Source organism: Lycorma delicatula, chromosome 1 (genome assembly GCF_047948215.1).
Source record: "Lycorma delicatula isolate Av1 chromosome 1, ASM4794821v1, whole genome shotgun sequence".
Classification (NCBI taxonomy): Eukaryota; Metazoa; Arthropoda; class Insecta; order Hemiptera; family Fulgoridae; genus Lycorma; species Lycorma delicatula.
In genome coordinates this window covers 194,161,138-194,186,021 of record NC_134455.1, presented here as the reverse complement: position 1 = coordinate 194,186,021, position 24,884 = coordinate 194,161,138, and the positions used below count along the sequence as shown (strand labels likewise).

The window sequence follows — 24,884 nt, the reverse complement described above, 5'->3', positions numbered from 1 at the left end:
AAGTGTGTTGCTCATCTTCAATTGATCGTTTTCTGCACGTACTTCTGGAGGGCTTGTGCATTTTTTAATAAATTGTTAGTTAAACACTAAACAAAAATCACTACTTTTTTAAACCAGATGAAAATTGTTATGTGCAAACTAGACTGGAACGCAGCATTCTTTCACTGACTGCTAATGAATAGCTTCAGACTCTACTGGCATTTCGTGACTCACTGTCATACGCAAAATATAACAGAAGAAATCGTAAACACACGGATATGCAGAAACTCGATTGGGAGTGGCATATGAAGTGGTATGGGCAATGCTGCTAGTATGGTAGGGGAGATAGTACAATGCGTTCAATGACTGAGTAGAAGCGAGAATTCAGTTGCCTTCTTGCATTCTTGCAGTTAGTTACTGGCATTTACAATCAGTAGTTTGCAGTATTATTTTTTTATAAATAATTTTTTAAAACTAATTTTGTTTCATTATGGAATTTTTACTTATAATTTTAATTAAAGAATCCAGTGGTGTCAAAAGTTAAATAGACGTATTGGTTATCAATCTTAGTGGGTCACACGCGGCCTGTGGGCTGCATGTTAGACATGCCTGGTTTAAATGGTTACATTTACAACTTTATTCCATATTCTGGCAGAGAAGAAATAATTCCTGGTTCTGAATTGTTAAAAACTACTCAGATTGTATCAGCATTAGTTCAGTCTAATTAAAGATCAAGCTAATCCTCCATCTGGCCATCATGTATTTGTTGATCATTACTTACAATAGCTCTGAACTTGCTGAAGAGCTACTAAAAAAATCAATGTTTATCACAGGGACTGTCATGGTACATAGAAAGAATATGCCTAATATAAGTACAAAAAAAAATGAAGTGTGGTGACTTGTGCTCACACACAGGAATAAAAAAGGCATCACATTTATTTGTTGGAAAGACAAAACACCTGTAATGGTTGTAACAACAAAACACAAAGTTAGTAGGCTTCACAGATGTTCCCGACAAATATCCAAATAAACCTCTATAAAACTAACTGCAGTGACAGACTACACAAAGCATATGGGAGGTGTGGACCACAGTGACCATTTTATTTCAAGTTAACAATTTTTGAGATGCACAAAGAAATGGTACTGTGAAATGTTCTGGTTATTAGAAGTTGCTACAGTTAATTCATACATACTCTACAAACATGTACAATGACAAGTGGCAATAAACCAATGTCTCATAAGCAGTTCAGATACAAATTAATCGAAGACCTGGTTAAAGAGAGAATTCAACAAATCTCACAAAAAAACATACTATTGAAAATTTCTTTTTTTTTTAATTTATATTATATAATTGATAATTTGTAATGCTTTATGTTCATTTTATGTCATGCTTATGTTTATTTCATTATTTGAAATGTTGTATTCACTACAAACAAAACTTTTTAGTTTATTCTTGTAACTGTTTTCTATCATGTTATTCATGTATCGACATTTTCTTTTCATATTTGTATTTCAGCAAACCTTGTTTTATTTTTATTATAACAATGATAATTTTTGACATGTTTTATGGTAATTTCATTACTAATTAATTTTATCTGTACTTTTTTCTTCAACATTTTTATAACTTCGTAGTGTTCATTTTTACATCAGTTTATAACATTACATGTATAAAAAACTCAATAAATGTATAATTACAAAAAAAATATTGTTCATGTAAACCAAAATAAATTATAGTATTAAAATGTAATTTTTTTATTTCAAGGGCTAATTGCAGATATATTAATAGTGTTGCGGTCTCATCTAGGCCCGTAAGACCATAATGCGGATGTATCCGCCTACATTTTTTACGCTACAAACTCAACAAAAAAATTATCACAGACTTCAAAATGTCATAGTACTTATTTATATATACTATTAAGTGATAAAATATCATAAAAACAAAAAAAGATTTTTGCACCTATTGCTAAAAGGTAGTGCGGCCACATAGAATATGCTAGAAATAAAATTTTAAAAATGTAATATGGCTAGAATATTAACCCCACCCGTGAAGGGTTAATTAACATATGGAATTACACAATATGTATTTTAACACATTGTGCATTATCAACTTTTATTTCCTTTAAGCTTTAAAACAATCAGGGCATAATTTGAAAGTTGCGACTAAGTTGTAAGAAGTTGCTATCCAAAAAATTATAAATTTATTTTTGAAACAGCTCTTTAAAAATTATGAATTTGTTTAAAAAAATATTTTTAGAATTTCACACTAAAATTCAAATTGATATTACTTTGTTGTATAAGCATTAAAAACATGTATTTCATAGTTAAAAAATTTGAAGATTAACAAGAAAGTAGTCACTTTCTATTAATATAGGGTATATATTTTTTAAACATCTTAGCTGAGTATGTAAATAAAGAAAAAACAAAATTAAGCAGCATTGTAAAATTAAGCAGTATTTCTTAATAAATGATATTATTATTTTTTTTTAATATAAAGAAGTTATTCTGCAGGACTTTTTTTTTCTGAAAGCTATTAGCAACAGTAATTTACAAAATGACCTTGGTTGCCTCACTAGCAATAACATTTTTCAGCACTTAAAAAGAGTATATATTTAAGTGAAAGGGCAAATAAGATTAAACACCATAAATAACAGGGATGGAAATTTTTATATCATTTTATCTTTTGTTACAATGAACCAGTAGCCAGCAAATGGAAAGTTGTTGAAAATTTGTAGTTGTAGGAATAGCTGTAGAGTTGTTTATGAGGAGCAGAAAAACTGGTTTGTATTGCATTACAGCATGCTTAATTTATTGTAGCCAGAGCTGCATATCCCATATAAACAGGTAAATTTTCCTGACAATTTTGTGCTAAGAACATAAACTAGTTTTGTAAATGTTATTAAAGTTGGAATATAGTTAAATTTTGTGTTGGGAATATGTAAACCCCCGGATATTTGTTCGCTCTATTGATATCCATTCCAAATTTAAACATATTTTATTCTCAAAATCGAAAGAGACAGAAATAAAATTATTTTTTGCGTATTTTAATATTGAAAACAATTTAGTAATCAGTAAAATAAAATTAGTATATGCAAATTAAATGCCATTACTGTAATGATTGTAGGCACCCTGGGTGAATGACAAGTCATTCTTAAAATTAAGAAGCATTTCATGCCAGACTTAAGTTTTGTATTGCCCTCTTTACTGATCAGTCATGCTATTTCCCCATCATGTCAAGCCCAAGTCCACCAAAATACAGATAATATTCAGCTCTAAAAGTAACATCTTCATTCTATTCAACACAGGAACTGGCAGGATAATAAACATCATTATTGTCAGCAATAATTTAATTGGTTTCATTTTTATTTTGGATGCTTTGCATGTATCTTAACTATAACGCTGGGACAGGTAATATCAAAGACAAAAGTTGATATACCCATTTCTATTTGTGAAACAATAAGTTATATACACTTCTTTAACGCAAAAGGGAAAAGTAGGTTTACATTCCTATACAAATCTTCTAAATATAATACTGCTATTAATATGCTGTAGTTCTATAAACTAATAATCAACCATGTATTTTTTATCAAAATTCAATTTCTTTTATAACTGTGCTTATATATACACTAGAATTTAATTTTAGTCATACCAAAGTATTCATTTAAATATTCTCTTTCTGACGGTATAGAAATATTCTAAAAATATGTCATAGGAAAATATGTATAACATAAGCTGCAGTCATGTAATATATAATGAAAAAAATCTTATTAACCTGTTTCTGCTGATGAAAGTCACTTCTTACTTTTGCATGCCTGTTTTCTTCATAAACATGTAAACTTTTGATGATAACTGCTGCTATAGAAGCTTGGAACCACTCATCATCTAAATTTATTAAATTATTTCTGGTAATGATCTTGTACAGAGTGTTATTTTCTGTTACACAAGCTGGAGCATAAGGTTTGAAAAAGCATGTTTTCAAAGAAATAAAAAAATTATAAATTTTGATTTCATGTTTCTGTGATTTAAAAATATGTAAGTACAACATTTTTCATTAATAAAATTTTACATGAGTTTACTGAATCTGCTATTCTGAATTTGGAAATTTAAGACAGCTGAATTGAACTCAAAAACCTATAAATACAGTATTTATACTTAGTTTTAGTATAAATTATTCAGTTTTTAAAGTTTAGGTTAGCTGTATTGAACCTGCCATTTTGGCTTTTTAATTTGGTCAACATATTCACATTAGTAACTTTGAAAATTTGCAAAATGATTTTGCATTAAAAAGACTGAAATGGCTAAAATAAATTACAAAGGTCATCTATCATCCAAATTGGTTAGGCTTTGTGGAATTTACCGTAGAAGGTGTTATTTGTCTAAATTATCTCAATAACTATTATTTTTCTGATCAGATGTGGTATGTAATTTAAAGGTTGAACCTATTGAAAAATAAATCTTATTATTATTATTAACTGTAAAATTTATAAAAAAAATCTGACCCTAGCTTGTTGCCAAGACTGCATTTACATGTGATTAGCATTCAAAAAGGCATGAGTGACCTCCCCTAACATGCTGCTGATACCCCATAATATAAAATAGCAAGTTAAAAATTGCATTATGATTTGCACCTCAAGATCAATGGCCTCAGAAGTCAAGAATGTGCTAGAACTAGCATTAATCTACTTTTATATATCACGGGTAATAGATCTGGAGCCAAGGGGTTAATAAACAAGTTTATCTTTATTCTCTGGCTGAATCAAATATTTTTAAATGTGTAAAATAGTTCCCCAACTGGTTTCAGATATTAACACTAGAATTTTCTAGATTCAGTATTATCATCATATCTTCTAAAAACTTGCTTTTTTGTAAAGAGAAGGGCACAAAAAGTTTCTACCAATTTAAATAGTAAGTATAAACAAAGACAAATTCATTGTGCAGCTAATTGTTTAACAAAATTTGTAATCTTATTTCCAGTTTTGAAAGAATAAACTGCTGCTTTGGTCTTTTTAAAAAAATTCTTATTGTTAAAATTTCATTATTATTGCAATTATTTCATTTTAAGTGTTGACTCTTTCTTTTTTTCTCTTTGTCTAATATTTTTTTCTAACTTTAAATTAATAACTGTTATTTGTTACATTGTTTAAGCTGAATGTTAACATGATTTGTTTTAGTTAACTATATAATTCTATATTTTTTATTCATACTTTTTGTATTATCTTTTTTATTAGACTTGTAGTCTAATAAATATTTTTGTATACCTTTTCAATTTATACAGTAAACATTTGTTGACTTTTCACCCTTTATGTTATTGCTTCTTCAAAATGCATTCTTTATTTAAAAACAATTAGGTAAAAGAAAAATATTAGTTGTTGGGATTAAGTTTATTAGCTCAATAATCTGCAGTGCTCCTAGTTTTTAATATTGAGGGAATAAGTTGCATTAAAGTCAAAGAGTACCAAGAACGTGAAGGATGAAAAATGCCAAGCCTTAACAGGAATTAAAATAAGGAATATGATTTTCAGAAACAAGATAAAATGAAAATATTTCACTTCTTTAAATAATAATTCTGGTCCTAGATGAATAACATGAATACAATACATATTTCTGAAAGTATAGTGTAAAATAATTAAAAGAGAATGTGGTAAATTAGAATGTGTACAAATTAGTTTTTTGAAAAAAAAATTTAAATATGCAGAAATATTTAAATATTTACTGGTGGAATATTGCAATTATGTAAATAAGATGACTGGACTGCTCTGTATGGTTAAAATACTTTTATTTACATGAAGTTTAATTTTCATAACAGTTACAGTTATTAAAATTAACAACTGTAACTATCATGAACTGTTATGAAAATGAACAAAAATTGCCATTAGAAGACAGTTAAGTAGTCAATAGGAGGAAGTATATTGGGTAGTTAATTAAATGTGCTTACTGCTGTTGGCATCATAATCTTTTATCTCATATTTGTAATACACATGTTTTATCTTCAAGATGCTATTTCTGAAATAGTTGTGGTTTTAAAGGAACAATCTACAGTCTTACTCAGTACCAGAGGCATTTATGATCTAGTGTAGGGTAAAGCAAAAAGAAAGTGAATGTAAGGCAGTATACAAGTGTAAGAATGATTTATTCCCAGTTTCAGAAGTAAATTACCTATGTTTTCGTATTGTTGAAGAAAGATTTCATCATATTGAAAAAGATTTTGTTACTAGTGAGATAGAAATGAAGAACTGCTTTAGAAATCTAGAAAAGAATAAGTGTTTAATAATCGAATGGAGTTTAGTTTCTGCATTATGAAGAACATTGTTCAGGTTCCATTTTGAAAAGGATCAGTGTGAACAAGGTAGAAATGAAAAGAGAATTTATAGACAGGAGGCAGAAACTAATGTTAAGAAATAAAATGTATTAGAATGGGAAAGCCTAGAGAAAAACAGTTACAGAGGTTTCTTAACCGATTCTAGAAACAGAATTTAAAGTAAATCCTGCGGAATAATATCAGTCAATTATAAGCGATGTAAATAATTAGTTTTTTACCTGATATTATCAAACCAGATAATGTACAGGAATCGGTTTATTAAATATTCTAGCTCTGGCAGTTTACATTTGCTTCACATTCATCTATTCCAAGATGCTACCCCAGAAAACCTGGTAAGTCACTCAACCATCAGGTTGTTAAAGATGTCATACATAGGATCAAGTCACTGTAGCTTTTTTGTGACTCTCAATGACTGTCGTTACCAAAACTAATGTGTATTCATAACTTCCTTAAAATAATGTTGAAAGTGTTTAATTTTTATACAAGTTGCCAGTTCATGTTTACAGGCCCCTTTTTATTGGTTGGTTTTATCACATTAGTTTTACATTACCACATCTCCATTGCAACACACTTTGGGCAAAGTCATTTAAATTTTTTTTTTACAAACTGTAAAAATTCACACCAGATTTATCACTTCCAAAAGTAATTAAAATATTTCTTTAAAAACTATATAATAGACATTATTGAAAACTAGACTGGTAAAGTGCCTTAACTGGCCTACTGTAGACAGTGTGATGATATAAGATGCAAATCCCTTCCAAAAATGGTGAAGCTATTCTCACAACTAACCATCTTTTGCTAATTTTGCCAGAAAAGAGGAGTAAAGTGATTTCATTATGCTTTCTTCACCTAGCCGAAATATGATGCTATATTTATATATCGTATGAATGCATGTGTTATATTCCTATCATTGAGCATTGTATTATATAAAATTAATGAAAACCTAAAGCAATAAATGAGTACCCAAAAACATATCAGACTCGCATTTAAATTTAAAGCAATATTTGATTTGAGACAGAAGCTAGTGTAACTATTTTCACAGGGTCCATATCATCTACCACAACTCTATTACTATTTGAGAGCAAGATCTGTCCACAAGCCATAAAAACTTAGTAATTTCTAATCCTAGTCTTTATCAAAGTACTTGCCTTAGGTTCGACACACATACTAGTGCCTACTTAATCCTTCTGTTGTTGTTAATGTTTTCATGTTCCTTTGTCAGATTGGCTTCCAGCTGTGCTATTGCATTCATCATGTTCTCTGGTCTGTAAAATGTATGCCATTTCAATGCATTTTCAACTTAGAGTGAACCACAAGGAGCCTGGTAAACCTGAGAAATGCGGTGCTTACCAAGAAATCTTGGATTAGACGTTGCAAATGGTTGTGTGCAGCAAGTGCCAACATGCAATTTGAATGTTTTCCACAGGTTTGGTTTCATGTGCTGACCTGCATCATAAAGATGACGCAGAATCTTCATATTGTCACTTTTGTTGATAGTTTGCCTTTTGATGCATATTTATAATGCACAATAATAATTTTAAAAAAGTTACCATCACGTTGCTTCTAAGTTGTCTTGCTTTCTTTGGCCTCAGAAATGATGGTGATCTCTACTTAACTCAGCTGTGGTTTCTGGATCATACTCACACATCCAAGATTAATTGCCAGTCTGTCATAAGGAAGTTTGGACACCATTGGGGTGCCCTGTAACATCTGCTGTGCAATGTCAAAACAATCATATTTCTATTCAAGCAAAACCAACTTCGATACAAATTTTGCAGCCATTCTGTGTGCCCAAATTGTCTGTTAAAATCATGTATACAGAACATTCACTTATCCCAATATTATTTGCAATTTTGCAGACAGTTAGGCTGATGATTTTTAATTATCAAGCTGTACATGTTAATGGCGCATGGATTTTAGCTTATTGATGGCCTACCAGTAGATACCAGTGTATTGCAGTATTGATAGTGACCATACTATCAACTGGCTTTTTAAACTCCTGTACATTCCCGAAAGCCAGCTTAATCTTCTAATTTTTTTTCATTCACAGCACCACCAAGCTTGACACAGTAACATTGTTCTACACATACCATCATTATTATAAATTGAAAACTGACAAAAACCTGTTATACTAACACATATAATGTATGCTGGATAACAACTATTGTATTCTATGAAGTTATATAAAATCACATATATGCACTGGTACTGGCGGTGCACTCTTCTTTTTCCTGTTTAGCCTCTGATAACTACCACCGTTTAGATAATTCTTCAGAGGATGAATGAGGATGATATGTATGAGTGTAAATGAAGTGTAGTCTTGTACATTCTCAGTTCGACCATTCCTGAGATGTGTGGTTAATTGAAACCCAACCACCAAAGAACACCGGTATCCACGATCTAGTATTCAAATCCGTGTAAAAATAACTGGCTTTACTAGGATTTGAACGCTGTAACTCTCGACTTTCAAATCAGCTGATTTGGGAAGACGCGTTAACCACTAGACCAACCTGGTGGGTTGGTGGTGTGCACTCTACCATGTTTTATCACTCGCATGAAAAAAAAAAAAAAAAATATGAGGTCGAATACTTTTTGAACAGATTTTATATAATATATTTCTCTTAAGCTTTGAAACCAGTTAGACAATAGAGTCTGAACTTGCTGTGCTCACACACTAGGTGCTACTTCTTTTTTAATCATAATAATGACATATTGCTATTATTGTAATTAAAACAGTGTACGGTTTGACTATTTTATAAATGTTTTATTTGTAACTGAAAACTTTTGCTATAGAATGATAATGCTGTTACTACAGTATTTTTTATTTAAATTATAGTAATCACAGGATCATAAAACAATGATATGATGCATAGCAAAATTTTCCTTTAAAATTTGAAACTACATTAATCTCAGTTAAATAATATGACAATGTTGAATTATTCTTCATTTATGTTATTAGTAATAACATAGTAGTAGACGTAGTCTCAGTGTTATTCTGTATTGGCTGATTTTTTTATGTATAGTTTATTATTAAATGTATTAATTTTGATATGTGTTGGCGAATTTTTAATACAGTGATTTATTTTGATATTCCAGAATAAATTTAAAGATCTTGCTAGTGTGAAGAAGTATTTTTGGAATCAGACGTTAATAAATCTGATGGAAGATATTGTGCATTATGTATAACAGTATTAGCTTGCCTTTATAAAAAAATAACATTTTCAGTGTATAAAAAAGAATTATAAATCAGTAGTTTGTTTACTTCATATGATGCAAAATGAATTGTTTATGTATTTTGTTTAAATTAAATATACTGATTTATTGCTTTTTTCATTGTTTATAATGAAATATTTGTAATTGTGAGTTTACTTCATGAAACTCAAATGATAAATGAGGTTTATTCATGAAGTATATTTATTATATTTGTATCTATATGTGCAGTAATAAAAGGAAAAGTTTTTGTTTGCTATCTTGAAAATATTTACTAGGTTTAATAATAAATTTCTTTTCACTTTTAGTGAATAACATGGGAATATATCGATACTTCTCGTCATATTGTTATTATCAAAAAATGTTTTTGTTTTATATGAAAGCTCCGACTTTACAGAGTGTTCCACCAGGAAAGGACACTTATTTCAGAAAGTGATTCTATAGCAAATTATAAGGAAAAATGTCGTGTAAATGTAGGTTGAACCTTCTCAACTAAGCTTATAAATGGAATAAAAAGTTTAAATTATACGAATCATATTTTGGAAACAAGCACGTAAGTCTTGAAAACATCAATTTTATCAGTAGTGCCAAATTTAAGTCCCTTACACTTGAAGAAATACATGTAATAAAACACAGCAATGAAAATATAATTAATAAACTAGCAAAATTTAGGCACAGTTGGCTTAAAGAAATAACAAATTAATAAAATTAGTTAAAAATTCACAATTTACATTTTAGTTAGTTATTCTAATTTAGTACCAAAACTATATAATTTTATTATTTATTAATTGATTGTAATTGCATCAGAGTAGTTCATTGACAGAGATGATAAACAATAAAAAAATGCTGACAGCAAAGTTATTATACTTTCTTGGCATTAGTTATTTGTTTTTATATAGTGGAAATATAATGATACATGAAAAAGTTTACTACCATCAAAATAATTACCATTTGTCACCACTCAAGAATTTTTTTTGATTTGTTTGGGTTACTAGTTAAATGGAAAAAAATTTCCGCAGAAAAATTTTTAAAAAGTTACCCAAGATTGCTTTTATGGGAGTGGGGTTGAATGAAATTTTTTGATATTATTAAAAGTATAACTAAACTAAAAAAAGTTTTTAAAAAGCAATATTTTTAAATATTGATTGGCTCCCCTACCCCCATTATTGCTCCCAAAGTATTTTTTGGAGTTAGCTGCACTATTACTATGCTTAGAGACTTAAAAAAAGTTCGGTTAAAGAGTATGCAATAATAAAAAAGATAGCTTGTTTCCATTGTTGGAGAAGGGAAAATTTGAGGACAAACTTTTTTTAAATCACATATATACATGTACTGAACTTAATGTAAATTAGGGTTATGTTCAAAAAATTTACTCTCAAGAAACTATCCCACCCTTAAGGTATTGACCTCAAACTTTTACTAACAAATATACGAGTGTGCAGATTTCACTAAAATCATTTTATCCAGTCAAAAAGTTATTAAATTTCAAACACGCTAACACCATATGTACGAACATTACCCCGACTGTCTTTTTTTGTTTTTTGGGTCCCTGAGTCATAAAAGGTTGAGAAATGCAAAAAAATCATACCCCATTTTTTTGACTGATTACCTTAATTTCTTTCTTGTCGCATAGCTCCAGAGCTATGATAACAGGAATTTAAAATCTGTTGTAAAGATGTAGAGATCACTGCAAAATAACTCAATAGGTGGAGCCTTTTAAAAAAGGAAAAAAAAAGAATTAATTGTGTATAAATTTATCTATTTTAAATTCTATTAATATAAACTACCTAGTATAGAATATTGAGATAAGACATATCTTACCTAAATTTTATCATGAAAATACTTTCACATGATCATGCGTCTTCAGTCATGATTGAACTCATTTATTTGAACTGCATACTAAATAAAGATATTAAAAATACCAAAGTAAACCATGCACTTAGTACAATAATATTTGTTATATTGCTGTAATCTTTTAATGAAAATTGTGTATGATAGTTTGAAAATTTTTAATATATTCATTAAATATCTTCATAACCTTGAATAAATGATTTATTTTTTTTTATAATAGTCTGATAATTAATTTTTTTGTCACGTTTTTATAATTATTAAGTTAAATATAATTTTTTATTAGGTCTTAATTGCCAAATCTATTAGGATCTCATCTTAGGTGTGAATCATCTTGTTAATGTGCAGTTAATAATAAATCACTATACATACAAAAATCAAAGCTATCCATTTCATAATAATTTACCACTATCAATAAAAATTGATAGTGGTAAAAAGACAAACTGGAAGGAGTTGATGTCTGTTAAAGTAGTTTTCTGCACAGACATTTATAACAGACTGCATCATCTGCAACTGTTCTATGTTATTGAACAATTGTTAGAATAAAGGTACTGATCTCCGTGGCTGATTGGGATTCAAACCCGGGACCTCCAGGTGAAAGGTCAAGACGTTATTGCTCCACCATGGAGATCAGAATGTTTATTCAGTTAGGCATTGTATTTTTCAAACGCTAAAAAATTCCATTTCCATATCATATCCTATGCACAAGCTTCAAACTTATTTGGCATCACATCCAAAATTAATATGGGATGCCAATGTACTACATGAACATGATTGAATTTATCTTTCAGACTTTTTAGGAACATAAGTAACTTCATGATGTTGACAACTTTTAAGATCTGTAATGCTAGTTAAATAAACCAGTTTAATTAGGTCTGAAATTTAATTCATTGTAATGTGTTTCACCTGATGGTACTTCTTATTCTACTGACTGAATATACTGAAATTGTTCAAACCTGACTGTTGTAAAACGCTAATTATGGACAGTGTCAGTGTAGCTCTGTATGATTTTTTTACATTTATGTTGGAATAAGGTTCCAAATGAGACATTTATCAGGTTTTTTAAAAATAAAAATTAAATTGTAATTTGAAAATTGTACTTAAATTAAATTGTAAATTTAAATTTAAATTGTACTTTGATGAATTTATTGAACTACATTATAATTGCATAAGCCCAAAGGTTGTTTTGAATATCAGATCTTGTGTGTTGCAGAGTATTATTCTCTAGCCTATTGTTAGGCCTGATAGTCAAACACCACTCTTAAGAAAGAACATTATTCATTAATATGTCATGTAAGATGTTATAAATAAACAGAACATTTAAATATATTCTAAGGCATTTAATTGGAACTTTAAGCATAATGATGGTTTTGAAGCCTAAAGGGAAAATATTCAAATGAATTAAAATATCTGACTGTGACTAGATGTACGGGTACAATAAAAAGGTGTATTGGGCCTTTCATTTTCAAATTCTATGTATAAAAATGGATAAAAATTGTTCTATGAAAAATGGCAATTTCCCCTTCATTTTCCATCTGCCTACCATTATGTAATTTTCAAAGCAAAATTTATATCTCAAGATTGAACTGAGGAATCATTACAATGCTTGGTCTACTTGTTTACACCAGTTTTCTCTAGTAAATAAAAAGGTATAGTGTAAACATGTTCACTAATTTCAAAATGTTTGTTACATCATTCTTTAATTTATTCTTTCTAATCTATAGTTTTATCAAAATAAATTTTATTAGCTAAAATTTTAAGGCTTTTATTGTAAACAAAATGGCACTTCATTTTATAAAATTGCTCAACAAAAAAATTTGTTTTGCAGAAAATTGATGACATAATTCTAAGTCAGGTTTCATCTTTCAGGTTTAGATAAGCAAGATTATGCAATAATAAGTAATTAAATTTATGTAAAGGAAATTAAAACGCTATTAAAATTTGGCCACATGCTATTGGGCCTACACAACTAATTATTTATCTGTAATGTAATATCCAAGACAATTTTCTTAATAGAACATGATAATGTAGTTGGAATAGTTCTCAACTACTTACATGTTCATTGAACAGCCCTTGTATTCTACTTATTAAAGAATCTCTACAAAAACTTTGATAATTGAATTTGTTAAATCTGCATGTTTCAGAACATACTAATCATAAAAGAGTTTTTATCACTAGTGCTTCCAAACAGGAATGCAAATATAAGAACAATGGTTTGTCATTTGACAAAAACTACTGCATACAAATGCATGGAGAATAGTTTTAAAATTTTCAGTAGTTTTTATGAAATACACAAATAAAAATATTGATTTTTTTATCACAGTCTACAAACACTTTCAATAATTTTTAGTTCTACAGTTGTTCAATACTATTGTCCATTGTCTACAATTTAACAATTGTTTAATGCAAGTTCATTGCCACATTTTCTAAAGTAATTACTGTAAAAAAATGAGTTAATGCTTACTACATCAGTAGTTTCCCAACTGTTATGATTCACTAAATAGCATATCAAAACATAGGAAACATTTCAAAATTTTAACTCTGTACTACAAGTGATAAATGTTTCTTAGAGATAATTTTCTTTGTTTTATGTGAACACTTGCTTTATGATTTTTAATTACTTGTCAGTTTTTAAGGCTGATGATTTTCTACCAATCACAACTAGAAATTGTGGATACTTGCCAGATTCTATAAGGACACTAATTACTTAATTCAGAACTGTACAAATTAAATACCTTTATCCTAATCCATATTATTTTTACTTTCTTCTTTTTTAACTTAAAAATTGACTTACTGATTATTTATTACCACAAATAATAAGCACATTTATGTAGTCTTTTCAAGACCTAAGGAATCCTAACACTACTGTTAATATTATTTGCTTTACTTTTTTGCTTTGACTTTGGTATTTTTGCTTTGACTTTTTCATAGGTACTAAAAATTAGATTACATGTTTACTCAGTGAAGTTGCAAACTTTTTTGGCATTACTGCAGGGTAAAATGTAAATTTTTGAATGTCTGTTCTACCCACAGAATTCCAGTAGTAGTCACGAGTTACTGAACTGAATAAACTAGCTATCGCTTATCTGAGCATTTATTATTTATTGTACTAATACATACACTCATGCATTCACAAGATATGTGCTATTGGATTGTCTCTATTCTGTCTACCACCACCCTTTTCTAATTTTCTGAATAATTAAGTGAATTCTTATCCTAGACTGGCAAGGAAAATGATATAAAACAGAAAGCAAATTATTTAAAAATTAACACCCCCAGCCCTTTATCTGTCAAAAGGCAATTTAACTGGAATTTTCTCAGATTATGTAAAGTGACCTATTGAATACTGTTACTAATGGGGTAAACTTTTTCAGTAATACTCTGTCCCAATGTTTTGGGTGAAATCTTGATAACTTTCTTATTTTTACCAATTCCTTAAAGCGAGACCTCATGTGTTTCTTATTTTTCTTTTCAAGATATATTGAAGTTGATACAACTGTTATAGCTAAATGAATAGGAACAACAACTGCCCATATATTTATCCTGAAGAAAATACTGATGCAGTTACTATTATCTAAAAAAAATGCTGACCTAGCACTGTTTTTACACTTTTGATCACTTTCTTGCAATCACTAGTAAAAATAACTTTGCCTTGATATTGCATTTTACTTTTGTTTCACACCCTTGAATTTTCAGGATGATTCTAAGTAAGATGTTTGAGCTATTGTGATATTCTTATCAGGTTTCAAGGGAAATATCTTGTGGACTGAACTATGGATGTGTAATTTTTGTATTTTTACACAAGTATAAATGAATTTTACCTATTTCTGGTGCTGAATAAGCTATCATGTGCTAGTCTTATATAATATACATGTAACTATTATCCAACTAAAAATTATATGCAGTTGAGTTTGAGGATAAATATCTTTGAAATGGACAGATTTCTATGGAGTATACATTTTAAGTTTTGAATTTTGATTGCCTGTATAAGTTTTTCTGACTTTGAGAGGATTTTTAGGTGATTATGAAAAAGAACTGTTTTTAGAGTTCTGCTTCTGAAAATCTGATTTACTTAAGACAGAATAAAACTCCAAATTTTTTTCAGTAACAAAACATTGTTCATCATAATGTTTTAATTTGATCTGCCAAATAACATAAAAGTATACTTTTATGTTTTTTATGAAGATAGTTGCCAGAACTTCATCTTGTAGATGATATGATAGACTGTAGGCTTTGTTACAAATTCAGTGTTATAAAATAAATTTAAATTAATAATGTCTATATTTAGTTTAATAATTTAATAAAACTATTATTCTGCTCTTAAACTTACTGGAAGGAAGTTTCTTGCTTGAGTAAGTTTAACTAGATAGTTAAGAACTTACTGGAAGTTAGATTTTCTGTTATTATAATTTCTGTGATAAAAAATAATTTGAGGTAATTATTAATGGAGTCCATACTTTCATCCTTGCATCATTAATATAAATTAAATGTTTGAAATTTTTAGAAAAGCATACCTTTAATCTGATATTTTTAGGTACTTATTACTAACATTTAATTAGTTTTAATAAAACTCATTTTATTTCATTTGCAGTACACTTCCACTGTTTGTTTCAGATTTAATTACACATTTCATATAGCTGATTATTGCTTTGGATTTACCTTCAGTTATCATATTTTTGAGCAGTATATACATTATTTTTGGGAGTAGGGTATTGTATTAGTTTTTCAATATATTGAAGTTTTATATTCTTTTAGTTCTTTTATTGTGTTTCTGTGATTCTGACCATTGTTTTTAAAGAAAAAAAAATTAGCTGTATAATAGTAGTTCATGTGGTACAGTTTAAAAGTAAATCCAGGAAAAATTATATTGAATCGATAAAGAACACTATCTGTTTGGAAAAGAACATTTCATGGTTTTTTAATGTACTGTTTCTAAACAAAAGGTTACACATTAGCATTTCAGATTTTTAATTTATTTTTTAAACATCTCATTTCAGATCTAGCAGAAATGCAAAGACAAACAGGCACTAATAAACAATAATTATTCCATCTTTGAAGTTACCCAAGATGGTGGATGTTTACAAGGAAGATGAGTTTTTGTTGTTTCATTGTTGTTTTTTTTAACTGTAACTACTGTTACTGAACAGTAATTGTGCAAATTCAATATTTCCAGATCATTAACAGATAGAAATCATTATAAACAAAATTAACTTTTCTTTCCAGACAAAGGATGCAACGAGCTGTCTTCTGCTGCTGTGGATTCCAACATTGCTGATACTGCCTCTCGCACTGCTGCTCAAATTATTTCTAGTAATTAAATTAATATTAATGACCATAAATTTTTTTCTTTCTAAGTGTAATTATTTTAAAACATTTTTTATTATTTTAAATGTAATATTTATATTATAAATACATCCTTAAATTGCAATAGTTTGCTGTTACACTGAGATCCAAAATCAAATTAAGGTATACTTTTGTTTAACTGCTAATCCATTTGTATAGTTTAATTTATGGAGATGGTTCTATATATTTTAAATATTCAATTTCAATTAGCTTCTCTTTGTGACAAATGACCTGAGATTGAAGACCAGCTGTTGTGCTGTAATTGAACTTTCATTCTGCTGTGAATTATAAAATTAATAAAATAATTGTAAAAATAAGACACTTTCTGTATCTTCTAATTACATTTTCTCACATATATTTTATTGTTAAGTTTTAAGATCTTCACAGAGTTGTTAATGAGCAATTTTAAACATTCCTATACTAATTTGAAGTATTTTTTTTAAATATTAATTTTTTATTTTACAATATCTGGCCCAGTTTTTCTCATGTAAAGCACATGAGTTACAAGAAGTATCTGTCATAGTTGCTTTCTTTGAGAGTTATGCTTATTATACAGCCAATCCTAGGGGTGAACAGAATGATGTCACTAGAAGGGCTGAATGTCATTCCTATTTCAATGGGTTTTGCATAATGATATGAACACCAAGTAGAGATGTTACTTATAGTGCGAATATCATTTGTATTTGAGTGGGCTTAACATGATGAAAAGAATAAAATATTTGGCTCAGTGAAGGAGGCAATAGGAAACTGCTTCATATTCCCTAGGAAGTTTCAAATCCTTCTGTTCAGTGGCTGAAAAAGACCTCAATTTCCTAACAGGTAAGGCTAGACCTGCTTGACCGGCCCCAATGCTGTCTTTTCACTAATACACAGAATGTTGCCTGTTTGTGTAATATTAAATTCTTCAGAACAATAAATTTTCACAGTCTAGAGTTGAAGAGATTCTTCACTGAAGTTTAATTTATATGCATATAGTTACATGTCAAAAACAAATTTCTTCTCCAGTCATAATATTTGACAACAAGGTCTAGGTGTTATTGTTCTTTTTTTAACAAGTGATTTGAGATGTTCTGCTACCCAAGGAAAAATTCTTAAATCCTTCTATGTTGACTTTGTTTTCTGCCTTCTGCTTTTTTAAAAATAGAATTTTGTTCATAAATGGTGGTAAATGTACCTCTGGAATCTGTTCTTACTATACAACAATTGTTTGTTAATTTGGTCTTTATGAAAAAGTTGGGAATTAAGCTAATCATTTGTTACTTTCCTATTTATATCAGTTGATTCATCTACTTATTTCACTTCCTAGCATATTGTATTAAGAATATTACAATATTAATATTAATATTGTATTATTATATGTCGTCAGTAAAATAATATCAGAAATAATAATAATATCAGAAATTACCTGTTAAAATGTATTTTGTACTGTTCATTAGTACAACTTAAAAAAAGAACACATTTTTTAATTAAAAGAATTTTTTTCAGCTTCAGCTTTAAAAATAGTAAACAAAATACCGGAATGAGCAGAAGTAAACTCACCTATGATTTCATTTCATTGTAAGAAAAGTTCTCTCTGTGCACGTGTACAGGCAAATAAGGATAGAAATAGTCCATTTCATGAAATACTATGTTTAATAGATACATAACTTATATTTCATCCCAAAACCTTTAATGACTGCAAAAGATGACAAATACTCATTTCAGAACAGTGCTATCCACTATTCTTCAAAGAAGATGATGATTCATCACCCATGATGATTCAAATAAATTGAATGTACAAGTATTTTCATCAACTAGTTGCGTCTTTCTGTATCATACTTCCATTTATGACTTAAATGCTCTGCTCTTAAGAATATCTTCTGCCTGATAAAAAAGTGTATGTAATATCCATTTCTGGGTCCATTTTCCAGAAAAAGATTATTACTTTAAATAATACTAAAGTAAGACTATACAGTAGCCGCCATATAATGGCAAGTTTGGATGATCAGCCTGCACATCACTGCTATACTATTCTTCTCTGAAATATTGCTACACCATTGTTAGTCATCTCTTAATAGCATAAACATGATGCAGCTGCTATTTACTTAGCAATGTATTTTTGTGTATTTACAGTATTAAGAAAGTGACATCATGTTTCAAATACAAAACAATTACTTTTATTTATATTTGTTTCTCTTTTGCTTTTCCATGTATATAAAGTTCAGTTCTGTGGTTCTGCCTCTTGGTACAGTTCTTTTGGCATGTGTCATGTATTTTGTTAGATAATCAATTAATGTATGATACAATATAGTTTGTTCACGTCTGAATAGTTGAGGCTGAATTTAAGTCTGTTGTGAAAGGTAAAAAACTTTGAAGACAGGTGTGCAAAATTGTAAACAATGTGTTTCATGAAGATAAAATCTTTAGCTACAGGAAAATTAAAATATAATGTCCATTTAACTGCTATATAGAAGTGTGAAGAGAGAACTGTAACACCGTGTGACATTTCCAGGACTCAGGACTCGGGCTCAAAACGTTAGAAAAGAAAAAATAGAATTTCTTCAATCCGAGAGACCAGAATGTTTGTTCATTATCCTGAAAAAGAAACGTTCTAAACCAGTTACCAGATTAGATTGTTTTGATAAGGGTGTGGTTAGGCAAACTGTGAATGAATTTCACTCAAAGATGGGGAAGCTGCTAACAAAAGAGAACAGTTAACAAACTGTAACAAATTGAAAATTAAAATGAATTTTAAAGGCAGTGAAACTAATTTAAGAAGAATTTTTAAAGAATTAGGTTTTAAGTGCCACAAAACAGAAAATTAGGCAGAAAAGGATATCATATTTGCAGGCAATTAGTAATTTTAGAAAATGTTACTGGGCGATCGTATACTTAGATAAATCCTATGTTTTATCATCTCATTCAATGGCAAAATCATGGGCTGATGACAGCAGTGCAGGACTTTATTTACCAATAAATAAAGGTAGAAGCTTAATTATAATTCAGGCCGGAGGTGAAATAGGCTTTATTCCAAACACAATGTTAATTCTGAAAGCCAAATCAAAAAGTGGTGATTACCGTGATAGCATGAATACTAAAAATTATTTGAAATGGGTTGAAGAAAAATTAGTTCCTAATCTTCCTCCTGAGTCTGTAGTAGTTATTGACAATGCTCCGTATCATAATACCCTTTCTGAAAAACTTCCAGTGTCATCAAGCATGAAACAAGACATGACTTTTTGGCTGCAGAAACATCACATTCCATTTTCGTCTCAAATGCTTATGAACTAATTAAGTTGAGAAAAAATAACAGAAAACAGTACAGTTTGGCAAATTATTGGAAACAAGTGTGCATAAAGTTCTTTGGCTTCCACCATCTGTGGTAATCAGTCATGTATTCCAATGATTTGTTAACAAAAAAGTACCTGCACACATATATATTTATTAAACATACTAAAAACTAATTTTCTTATACAAAATTATATGATTTATTCTTTATTAAGACGCTACATACATCCATTTTTATCTATTCTTTTTTACTTTCATGACCTCAAACATTCCAGACATATAATGTGTATATAATCTGAGATGAATATATAAAGTAAGGAATTCACTTCAAGACAGCACTTTTAGTGTTTAAAATAGTATCAATCTGTTACGTATAAATCAATAAAAAAATGTTTATTGATTTATACATTTAATGTTTATTGTTTATATTGATAAATACAAATACAGTATAAGAATGTGTTTTACTTTTATTCATCATTGCCATTATATTTATAATTATTTAAACTTAAAAATTATGTAAAATTATTAACATTTTAATGTCAAACTGAATCAAGTTTATTTTTTACAATTTTGGAAACTCTTCATCAAAATACTTTCAATAATTTTTACAATTTCTTTGTACTAGTTGCCGTTTTACACTCTGGCATCCACAGATGCTGCTATTGCTAGTCATTTTGGGAAAAATAAATTTAGAATTGTATAATTAAGATCTAGCACAGTCTTTAATCATATTCTAAATTTGTTTCTTCCCAAAATGACTACAATAACATTAGATGATGCCAGAGTATAATACAGCAACACTATTAAAAAGATATTGTACATAACAAATGAACATACACAATTCTTGTCCCTGTTCATTTAGTGTATATTGTTATGTATTTTCAGATGTTTGTGATCAAGCATCTAAAACATAAATATATTATAACATATAATATTTCATAACATTCAATCATACTAAGTTTTGATCTATATCCATTAGGTTGTTTTTTTTTTTTGTTTTTTATTCTGAAGACAACAGCATCCAGCTTTTTTTAAAGTTGTGAGCTGTTTCACTTATTTATATATGTTAGTGTCATACAATTTTGTTATTTTTTGCTTGTCTTTATTTATTTTATAAGAGTATAATCACTAAATAGATTGGACCTGAAATATACAAACAATTATTCCAGCCTACACAATGACTCTTTTCTGTCTTGAATAAACAGAAGCAGCTTCAAACAGAGTGAGCACATATAAGTCCTTCATAGCAACTTAGATAAGATACTTGCCAATCATCACATACATGCAAACATCATAAATCCTCCAACATTAACAGCCTTGATATTCTACTTATACACAAAAAAATGGATCATGTCTTGAGAAATATGTTTAGAAATACACAACAGCAATATACTAAGTGAATTGACACACTTCATATCTATCAAGATTTTTGAAACATTTTCCTAAATACATTTCTTCTCTACTCAAGGAACCAGCAGTCATCAGCTGATGAAATTATAAACTTTTTCATCTCAGGCTACATGTGATCAGGATACATACATTAAAGTTGATGCCATACTACCAAATGGTTATAATATGTAAGTTTAAGCAATACATACTGGGCAGGTAGTATAAACATGAAAAACAAATTAATGCATTCTTGTCAAGAAACAATACAAATTATATATATATATATATATAATTGTGTGGTTTGGTAGATATAATTCTAAAATTGTCAAGACTGGTGAATAAGTAGGAGGTATTTGTATTTTTAGATATTAATTACACAGGAGATATCTGTGCCATATATCTGTAATCAGATAAATTGATAGGAGCTTTTATAGTTTTCTACATTTTATTAAGACTAAATTGTGATCAAAATAGTAGGTCCCCTTGGATGTGTTTTGCGGTCCATAATTAGATTTTGACACCTCTGTCTAATGTTATATAATGTACCTGACTTTTCTCATATATCCTGGTTTCATCCACAATTATCTTCTTTTTGGATTTTTACAGTGTTAACAATAAGTCGTTTTTATTTTTTGTAAAATTCAGAAAGCCTAGTTAGCTTCTTTTTCATTTTTCTGACCTAGTCAGGCTGGCTATATTTAACTACTTTCCTGTTTTGACTTTCTCCTACTGTGGCATTCCAGTCACCTCTGCTACACCTAGACTGTAGATAGGGGAAAGCTAATAAAACTGAACAAATATAGGGGAGATCATCAAATTAAGTCAAATAGTCAAGACAGTACAAATTTATATAATACAATCAAATTTTCCTTCCTTTATATATTCAATTAAGTCATCTATTTCTTAAAATATGCTTTCTTTCTTCCAATCTTTTGCTGTTTTCTGTGAAAGCAGATGAGATAATGAACAAGATGTTTTAAAACCTTCTTTCTCTTTGTTATCTTTTTTAATAATTATTCTCTCCAATGACAAAATGTGCATTACCCTTTCTTCCATCATACAATTTAAACCTTTTAGTTCTTGATAATGTTCAGTGCTCCAGATCTTAATTCAGAGGTTTCATGATCTGTTTTAATCAGTTTCTAAATGATTTTAAGGTTTAATGCTTATTTTGGTATAAATTTTTAAAATTATTTTTTTCATTTTAAATTAATTTTAAAATTAGTTCAAAAAATAAATTAAACAGTAATTACTTCATAATGCAGGAAATTTTTTAACTTTTTTTTATATTTGCAGTATAAAGTTTAAAATTTACAAATTTTTAATAAAATTGTTTACCAGTAGTACTTTTTCTATAACCCTACTGTTTCACTTTTAAATTGACTGCAACAGTATGTAGCAATACTTTTTTTGCTTCTCTTCTAATAAGCTTCTAGCTTTGTTCAATTGTAATTAAAAAACTTTTTAAGACTTTTCTTTTTTGTTGATTACACAGTTGATTTAACACACGAACAAATGTGTTGAAAGAAATGAAGACAGCAATCCATAAAATTGAAAAATTTCAGTAATGATAACACTTTAAATTAAATGAATACCATTCAACACAAAATAGTACACTATGATCACACTTTAAAAAAAAACCATTGGGTAATTAATATACATTTGAATATGAACATAGGCAATACAACAAATTGGTTGGGTTGATGATTGATCTCATATACAGTATGCCTAAAGCATTAACAAATTACCTGTACAGTAAGTAATAGAAAATAGTACACTGTTTATAATGTTTAATGGAATTTTTCTATAAAAATGCAAAGCCAGTAGACCTGCAGAATTTCTTTAAACAAAAAAAGTTAAATAATCTGTTACACAAATTTCCATTCGCATTGAACATAAAAGGAATGTACATCTATTCCTATCTAATGCCAAATCTTAAACATCCACATGAGGGGTAAATTAGCAATTTATATTGGCCACTAGCCAAAACAAGTAACTACTGGAATCAATCAATAGAAAATAAAAGTATCAACCCAAAGGTACGAGGGTTATTTATTTTTTTTCAAGATCCAATCGGTCACGAAATTAAAATCACAGTGAAAATAAAAAATTTTTATTTATAACAAGTACTTACATAGTTACGCTATTTCTCTACATAGTCCCCACTCCGATTTAGACATTTGTCGTAGCATGGTACCAACTTTCCAATACCCTCGTCATAGAACGGACCACCTATGTTTTCAGCCATATTTCTACGCTGGTCTGCAGCTTGTTGATGTCTGTGTCAAAATGTTGTCCTCCTAGCCAGCGTTTCATGTGAGCAAAGAGGTGAAAATCAGATGGAGCCAAGTCCGGGCTGTATGGGTGATCAAACACTTCCCAACGAAAATGCTGCAGGAGCTTCTTTGTTATAGCTGCAGTGTGCGGTCGAGCATTGTCATGGAGAAAGACAGTGCCTGATGACAACATTCCTCTCCGCTTATTCTGAATTGCCCTTCGCAGATGTTGAAGAGTCACGCAGTATGAGGCTGCAGTGATGGTCGTGCCACGTTCCATGAATTCCACTGAGAGAACTCCATTCCGGTCCAAGAACACAGTAGCCATACACTTTCTGTTGGATAAGGTTCGCTTGAACTTCTTTGGTTTACTGGGAGAATGAGAATGCATCCACTGTTTGGATTGTTCTTTTGTTTCTTCAGTTTTGAAATGGACCCATGTCTTGTCCCCTGTGACAATTTTCTTCAAAAACTCTTCTCCATTGTGGTAGCACTGGAGAACGTTAGGGAGGCATCCATTCAAATTTTTTTGTGATGGTCGGACAGCATCTTGGGAACCCATCTTGCATACAGTTTGCGGTACTGAAGTCTCTTACCCACAATGATGTAGAGAGCTGACCTTGAAATTTCAGGAAACTAATCACTCAATACAGAAATTGTGAACCGATGATTTTCTTGAATTGCCTCATCCACTCGCTCAACGAGATCATCGGTTGACACTCACTTCCTTCCCTGACCGCCTGCATCATGAACATCTGTATGTCCTGCTTTAGATTTCCTGCACCATTGTCGCAGTTTGCTGTCACTCATTGAAGTTTCACCGTACACATTACTTATTCCTCAATGAATTTCAGCTGCATTACACCCCTCAGCCTGAAGAAATTGAATTACCGCACATACTTCACACTTGGCAGGAGATGCTGTTGTTGTAGACATGTTTACATGCTAGCTGCGTGTTCAGAACTAAACGAAGTGATGTGGCATGATTGAAGCCATACTAGAGACACTGCGCAATGGTTCATCCGATTTTTGCGTGGGTTTTTATTTTGCGACTGACAGACCTTAAAAAAAAAATAACCCTCGTATTATATATTGTCAGTTCTGTAATGGCAAACCAAAGTATCTTATGATCTGAAATGAATATTAAGTAGATTTATTTAATTAGCAGTAACCATGATGTAAGTAATCTTGAATGTTGAGAAAATGGAAGATATTTCTTTGACTCTATTAGAAGTTTCGTTTTGTAATAAGTAGGA

The 24,884-nt window shown here is 29.5% G+C and overlaps 1 protein-coding gene across 2 annotated transcripts in view; it reads left to right on the top strand.

The window, feature by feature from the left end:
• Positions 1 to 16,988, top strand: part of Phb2 (prohibitin 2) — a 63,974-nt gene extending 46,986 nt beyond the window's left edge. Inside the window, exon 8 of one of the 2 annotated variants that reach the window (XM_075369495.1) lies at positions 16,577 to 16,988. In XM_075369495.1, the coding sequence (XP_075225610.1) occupies positions 16,577 to 16,671 (95 nt within the window). In that variant the 3' untranslated portion in view covers positions 16,672 to 16,988. Of the gene's footprint in view, positions 1 to 9,391; positions 9,765 to 16,576 lie in introns of those variants that run through there. The other variant, XM_075369505.1, reaches the window with a different exon arrangement.
• The last annotated feature ends 7,896 nt before the right edge of the window (positions 16,989 to 24,884 follow it).